This window comes from Polypterus senegalus, chromosome 9 (genome assembly GCF_016835505.1).
Source record: "Polypterus senegalus isolate Bchr_013 chromosome 9, ASM1683550v1, whole genome shotgun sequence".
NCBI classification, from domain to species: domain Eukaryota; kingdom Metazoa; phylum Chordata; class Cladistia; order Polypteriformes; family Polypteridae; genus Polypterus; species Polypterus senegalus.
Window position 1 is genome coordinate 72,730,079 of NC_053162.1, and position 8,038 is coordinate 72,738,116.

Genomic DNA, 8,038 nt, shown 5'->3' on the forward strand with positions numbered 1-8,038 from the left:
ACGACTTCTAATTTACTGATCCACCCAGCCTTTGAAAAGATGCATTCACAAGTGAAGGATGCTGCGGACAAAGTCAGGTGCTTTTTTTTGAAAGTTTGGCTCCAATGTGCTTAACCAGCTGTCCCTTCTCAATATTTGAGTGATCTTTATGTCGACCTCTGGATAAATTCGTAAAGTTTCTTTTCACATTTTGTCCCATTAAAGCAGAGGTTCCGAGGCTTTCTCTAAATTGCATTCGATTCTGTTTTAAAAACAGTTGTAAAGATTCCGCGTGTCGTTCCTTCTGCTCCCTCCCCCGCCCCCATAGTCCGCGCGGAGGGCACCTGTTTATACGCTTTGTGCCAAAGAAAACCAATAGCGGACTGGCTGACCAAATCGGCTTCTGACTGCGCAGATGTCAGTGACGTCATGGCGCTAGCGTACCTCAAAATCACGTGACTGGTATATTTGAAGCACGCCTTGAAGCGGTGCTTTGAAAACCAGCATTGGGGAAGCTCGGCACAGTGTCGAAACGTTAGTATTGAACAGCCTATCACTAGAAGAGCGCTGTATGAATTAAACGCAGAAACAACCATGCAGGAGAGCCGCGAAGAAAAATTAAATTATATCATGGGAAAAATTAGGCCCTTTAATGATTTCCCATCCAAGGGCGTCCTATTCAGGTAGGTGAACTTATGGATCCATTGCCAACAAAAAACGTTTTTGTACAGGTACTCTAAAAATCCTCTCAGTGCTGGTACGTGTTTGCAGAACTACCTTTACAGCAACGTGAAGCTGTACGTAATGGGGAACCCCCACTCCTCGAACCATGACGGCTGTTAATCTCGGTTTGTGCTTTAGAAAGCGGCACCAACTCGAAAAAACTGCAGTCAGTGTCACGGTGATGACCTGAAGTGTGGTACTAGATGAGACACCCCTTTCCAGGGAGAGTAAACGTTAAACGTTTATTCATCTTTTGCCATTTATTTTTAATTCAACCTATTCCATATAGTTTTCACCCCTAATTTTATCCAAATGCTAACAACACTAAATGCTAAAGTGAAGTAATGACTTTAGTGCAACAGTCACTTGCCTGCACTGCTCATTTGTGGAACTGTTTCATAATAAACAGGTATGTGGCAATGGCAGTGTAGTTATTTGAGATCAACGCTGTTTGCTTCTGTCTGAACTGCACATTGCTAATCAACATTTGGATATGATTAAAGGAGAAAGCTCTGCGGAAAAGGTTAAATTAAAAAGAAAACGGCCAAAGAAATGTAAATGTTTGGAGCTATGGCAATAAATGTGCATATTGGTGAATTTCTTAGAAATATTTATAGGCCAGATAATCGAACGATGAGATTGCAGCCATCAGGGAACCTCCAGGACTGAATTTGAAAACCACTGGTTTAAGCAATGTGAGAAGCATGATCTTATTTATATAGATAATTTTAGTTTGATTTTGGATCACTGTCGTGTGACATTGTAATAAATGATTCATGGATTCCCATCCTTATTACTATTCTTTTTTTTTTTTTCTTTATTATCTTTTAGAGACATTTGCCCATTAATGAAAGACCATAAAGCTCTGTGTGCTACAATTGATTTGTTTGAAGAATATGTGAAGCAGACCTTTCCAATGGTTGATTCCATTGTGGGTTAGTAAATTAATTTGGGGAGGATTTTTATCACCTGCTGTTCATAACAAATATCATGGTTATGCTGGAATAGTTGAGCTCCGTTTGCATTTGTTATTATAGTTCCTCTTTCCTAATAATTTAATACTAAAAGTGCTGACCTATGATATGAAGTAGCACTTTCACATTGCTAGTCAGCACATGGTGTTAAAGGTTTCTGAAATAATGATTCCAGTTGATAGCTTCTTGAAATTTATTATTACATAAGATTAAGTTCTAGTTATTTGTAAATTTGAAATTTAGATTCAGGAAAAAAATGAGATGTGAATATTTTAATTCCCAGAATGAACCTGTAGAAAAAAATGTGTATGCATCTGCATTATTTTGTTATTTAGCTCATTTTGTAAAGCACTTTGAGCTACATTTTTTTGTATGAATATGTGCTATATAAATAAATGTTGATTGATTATTTAGATGATGATGCCATTGTGGAAACATACCTGGAAATCTGTTTCTGAAATACCATCAAGTTTCATTGTCATGTTAAGCTGGATGTCATAAATGTCTGAAAATCTTTTGTCATTTCATAGCAGGTTTTATTTTTAGAGAGAGCCAGAAATCACAAGGGGCTCTTAATGGGATAATCCAATTTGATATTTTATTTTTTAACCAGGAAGTTGTGAACACTGAACACATCATGGCTTAGGATGTTGTCATGGATGATCCACTTCTGGCATTGTCATTCATATTTTCTTGCCCCTCCTATGGCACTCAAGGATATTTGGCATCCTCAGCCACTTTCAGCAGCTTCAGCATTTCATTGGCAATTTTCTAACATGAGCAACACTACACGGCCATTCTGTGATTTTTAAACTGTCACACCTCGTACATCACAAGAACTAAATCAGGGGCACGTGCAGTGTCTGGCAGCACTGTTTTTGTGCAAGCGGTGTAACTACTATTCATTTTGTTTTTTAGATTATGATGAATGTACTATAACTTTCATGACAAACAAAAAATATATATTTTTAAGATATTACCATCCTAGTCACTGTTAGTCGCAACTTCCACACATACAGTATAACTCCAGCAATCATTGAGCTAAACGTTCAGAGACAATTTTCTGGGCTTATCTGCCACTTTTAGCCCAAGCAAAGAGGTGGAGATTCAGTAACTGCATGCTCACCCCTTTGTGTTTAGTGTTTTCCCTAAAAATAAAATTACTGTAGAACAGCAGTGGGTGAACTTTGTGTTTGTTTAAGTACTTAGTAAATATTTGAGTATTGCAAAGACACATTTGAAAGTTGATCCAGTTTGCAGGTGGGAAACTGAAAAACAGTAGTGTCAAATATTAAGCAGCAAGGATCTTAAAATGCATGCGTCTGCATTTTTATTTGTTTCAGAAAGCTGCATGAAAGTCCGTTTCTAACTGATATATGCCCTTGTCCTGTCAGAATGTGTAGCTCTGGGACAGCATTGTGGAGTACCTATGTACAAGTGTTTCATCTGTGACTTTAAAGGAGACTAGCTCTCTTTCTCAAATTTTTTTTCAGTTTTCAAACACGTTTGAAATCCCTAACTTCTGTGATGTAATCATGCTACACCTTCATTCATCATCGCCCAAGTCTCATGATTGATTCACTCATATGAATGATAGTGTGCCTTTTATGAGGATTCTGTTACGTTTTTCTTAATTTACCCGCTGATGTGTCTGCCCAGGAAATCGCAGGGTAACTGTCTTGGGAGACTTGACTCTGCTTTGTTTACAGATGTCCTCCATTCAGGAGCTTACTGATAAATTCCTACACTGGCTTGCTTTTGTGTAGTTTTTAATATTCATGTTTCCCACATGCCATAGATGTGCTTTTTACTCTAAGTGACTTCTCTAAATTGACTTGGTAAACATCTGCCCAGAGTCCGAGTGTCTCACCATCCAGGAGTGGTTCCTGTCTTCTACACAACACTGGTAGCATTGGATTTGGTTTGCCTGAATTAAGTGGGTTCAGGAAACACAACTTTGTAAACTGCTTGTTGTGTAAACAATTGTCTTATGGCAAGAAATCATCCAAGAATTTGGTGCCTGGTAAGGTAGTATTACTCGTGTACTAGCCATTGACTTGGAGAATGCTTAATGCTGACAGAAAGGACATCTCATCATTAGCATGGCAGATTGATTGTACAGCATATGTCTAATAATAACCTTTTTATCTAGCCTTTATTTTTATATAGTGCCTTTCACATGGAACATTGTTAATCTAACGTATTACTTAAGTACAGGATAGTTGTTGCTGAACGAATATTTCGATGCAGCTGATAGATTCTTTTCTAGTGTATTTACGAGACTCTCCTCCTTCCTGTAGGGTTGGATGCACGAGGTTTCCTCTTTGGCCCTCTCTTGGCACAGCGATTGGGTGTGGGATTTGTTTTGGTTCGTAAGAAAGGTAAACTCCCAGGTCCCACTGAGTCTGTTTCATACACACTGGAATATGGCCAGGTATGTAATGTTGAATAAAGTAAGATGCTGGGATGCTGACCTTAGAGGCAGAATTTCAAAGAAAAAGTGATATTTGAACCTGGCAAATAAAAGGAAAAAGTTAAAGTGGGGAAATTTGTAGAATCACCTAGAAATTCATTGTCTAGTGTTTGTGTTCTTTTGCCCATTTGTAACCTTTTCCTTTAACTGTTCAGATAACACTGCCATTTGGTATTTCCTTATTACTGTATTTAAGCCGGCTGAGGACCTGTAAGGTGTCTGTACTCTGATGTGCTTATCTTTGGCACACCTTGCATCTGGATATTCCTCTACTTTTTCTATCCTGGTTAGCTCCATCTTTACTCAAGACTGTAGGAAACAACATTACATGAAATCTTCAGTTTTTTTAGCAATCTGTTGCATGGAATAACCTTCACCTTTGCAAAACCACAATAGATCGATGCGTTCTTGAGAAAGCTGTTTTTGTTTAGACTATTTTTGAACTCAGAATTGAACTGTTAGGTATGCCAGGAACTTGCAGCCCAAGGAAAGATTTACTTTGAGTATTAAACAGAATAACTGGTCTCAACCGTGCTAACAAAATCCCAAAGGTTTCTTTAATAACCAGTAGCATTTATGTCAAGGTTACTTTGTCATTAGCAACTGTGAACATGTACATAGTAAGATGAAACAATCTATCTCCATGAGCCACAGTGTAACATACAGCAACATACAACAAAGTGCAAGTTGTGACAGAAGTAATACACTGAATAGATAATAGACAATAAAAAGACAAATACACTCACCTAAAGGATTATTAGGAACACCATACTAATACAGTGTTTGACCCCCTTTCGCCTTCAGAACTGCCTTAATTCTACGTGGCATTGATTCAACAAGGTGCTGAAAGCATTCTTTAGAAATGTTGGCCCATATTGATAGGATAGCATCATGCAGTTGATGGAGATTTGTGGGATGCACATCCAGGGCACGAAGCTCCCGTTCCACCACATCCCAAAGATGCTCTATTGGGTTGAGATCTGGTGACTGTGGGGGCCATTTTAGTACAGTGAACTCATTGTCATGTTCAAAAAACCAATTTGAAATGATTCGAGCTTTGTGACATGGTGCATTATCCTGCTGGAAGTAGCCATCAGAGGATGGGTACATGGTGGTCATGAAGGGATGGACATGGTCAGAAACAATGCTCATGTAGTCTGTGGCATTTAAACAATGCCCAATGGACACTAAGGGGCTTAAAATGTGCCAAGAAAACATCCCCCACACCATTACACCACTACCACCAGCCTGCACAGTGGTAACAAGGCATGATGGATCCATGTTCTCATTCTGTTTACGCCAAATTCTGACTCTACCATTTGAATGTCTCAACAGAAATCGAGACTCATCAGACCAGGCAACATTTTTCCAGTCTTCAACTGTCCAATTTTGGTGAGCTTGTGCAAATTGTAGCCTCTTTTTCCTATTTGTAGTGGAGATGAGTGGTACCCGGTGGGGTCTTCTGCTGTTGTAGCCCATCCGCCTCAAGGTTGTGCGTGTTGTGGCTTCACAGATGCTTTGCTGCATACCTCGGTTGTAACGAGTGGTTATTTCAGTCAAAGTTGCTCTTCTATCAGCTTGAATCAGTCAGCCCATTCTCCTCTGACCTCTAGCATCAACAAGGCATTTTCGCCCACATGACTGCCGCATACTGGATGTTTTTCCCTGTTCACACCATTCTTTGTAAACCCTAGAAATGGTTGTGCGTGAAAATCCCACTAACTGAGCAGATTGTGAAATACTCAGACCGGCCCGTCTGGCACCAACAACCATGCCACGCTTAAAATTGCTTAAATCACCTTTCTTTCCCCTTCTGACTTTCAGTTTGGAGTTCAGGAGATTGTCTTGACCAGGACCACACCCCTAAATGCATTGAAGCAACTGCCATGTGATTGGTTGATTAAATAATTGCATTAATGAGAAATTGAACAGGTGTTCCTAATAATCCTTTAGGTGAGTGTATAATAAGACCATTTAAACATGATTAATTAAAAATGTGCTAGGGCAGTTTACCATTTTGAAAATGGGGCTTTGCGGTCATACTTGAATTATAGCCAATAATAATTTGTAACATTAATAATGTTTTGACTAAACTTCTAAAATCAGTTTTAAAGGTAATTTGTAAAACAAAACAAAAAAGATTTCTATCAAAATTTCAGATTTCAAATGTATATGTATGCTGTATATGTTGGATTTTTTTTTTTGTTTTTTAACATATTCAACTTACTGTGCACTGTGCAGATTGATTCCTTTTTATTTATTAGGCTGAGGTGGAGGTCCAGGTAGATGCAGTTGAAAAAGGACAGAGAGTTCTCCTTATAGATGACCTTATTGCCACTGGAGGTAAGCTAAGAAATGTATTTGTGTGATCTGTTTACTTCTGGGGAATTTGCAGTTGTATTATGTAGTGCTGTTCTCATTCCTTTCCATTTTAATAGGTTCACTTCATGCCGCCTCTGAGCTGATGAAGAAATGTGGGGCTGAGGTACTTGGGTGCCTTGTTCTCATTGAACTGAAGGACTTAAAGGGAGTGGAGAGACAAGGATCCACTCCAGTGTTCTCTCTTTTTCAATATTAAAATCAGGATTGTATTTCTGTTCCCAACAATCTGCATGTCTCACAAAAATCGTTTACAGCCATTCTTCCAATGCTTGACCTAAAGGACCCCCTGTTTTGAATTTTCTGAATTTTGTTTGATAATGGGAATGTTTGTTGAAAGGTTAATTAAGACTGAAAATCATTTTAACTGTGAACACATATGCACTCAAAATACCGCAAGTCTTTACCTAAGCCTATGCTATTTGAAAGGGCCCACATGAACGAGGAGTGTGTAAACTCCCCAGAAAACACTCCCTGATCTTGAACCTGTCAGCAGCATGACATAATGGAAGAGAGTATGCTATTACATTTTCATCTTTAGATAAAACCAGCCCTAATAAAGTAGTTTGTGGAGGTACTGTTATTTTTGTCATGGTATGGTCCAAGGTGTCCGTTTTCCCCATTATACACTTTACTAAGAAACACGTGACCCTCATGTCCAGTACTGCTTTTCTTTCTGCCAAACGACCGTGTCTAGCACTACTCTTTTTCATATTACTTATTTGTTACCACCTTTATGCTAGATATTATTCTCCATTACAACTGTCTAGTAGTTTTTACATAAAATTAAACATATAAACAATATTTCAAGAGTTCTGACACTAGATATCTGTATGGCAGTGTATATTCAATGATGATTGGACACATGAAAGGTATTTCTTACAAAACAACACAAATCTGCTAACGGCATCATCAGTAATGTTTATTTTTACTAACCTCATGACGTGGTTTACTTGAATATACAAATGCTGAGGATAAGCTATGCCTACCTAAACAGTGACAGGATGAATGCTACAAGAAAGTGTTCATAAGTCAGCATTTGCGTCAAGATTTTTTAATTTAAAACCTTATCCAGTCTCTTTAATTTTAGGACCATTTTATTTCTAAATTTTTAAACAGTCCTTTTTGTGGATTATATAAATTAGCATGTCAGTCGATTGAGAAAATGAAGGTATATGTGGTTGGTAGTGATTAACTTTGCACTTCTGCAGCAATTATGGCTAAGGGCCACCTTTAATACGACACAGAATGGTTTCTTGCCATGATTGACTATTTATGACAATGGCATCTTTAAAGGATGAGGTTATGCTGTGTTAGGCAGCAGTTAGTTTGAAGTCACCAAAGCTAATGTGTTTCTGAAACAACTGTAAATTGTATTTGTCAAGTCTAAATGTTGACTTTTGTATCCTTTTTATAACTTAAAAGTACACTGTGTAAAAAACATGAACCATTGATATTTCGTAAAAGCCAATGACTTATCAATAATAAATACCCTTGTTCTGTAACCATA

At 38.1% G+C, this 8,038-nt stretch overlaps 1 protein-coding gene across 1 annotated transcript; it reads left to right on the forward strand.

Annotated features, from left to right (window-relative positions):
* Positions 1-414: 414 nt before the first annotated feature.
* On the forward strand, positions 415-8,038 carry aprt (adenine phosphoribosyltransferase). Its single transcript, XM_039763266.1, has 5 exons — positions 415-662; positions 1,534-1,637; positions 3,977-4,110; positions 6,414-6,492; positions 6,588-8,038. Exons 1-5 carry the CDS (start codon positions 574-576, stop codon positions 6,725-6,727), a joined length of 546 nt encoding a protein of 181 aa, XP_039619200.1. The 5' UTR covers positions 415-573; the 3' UTR covers positions 6,728-8,038.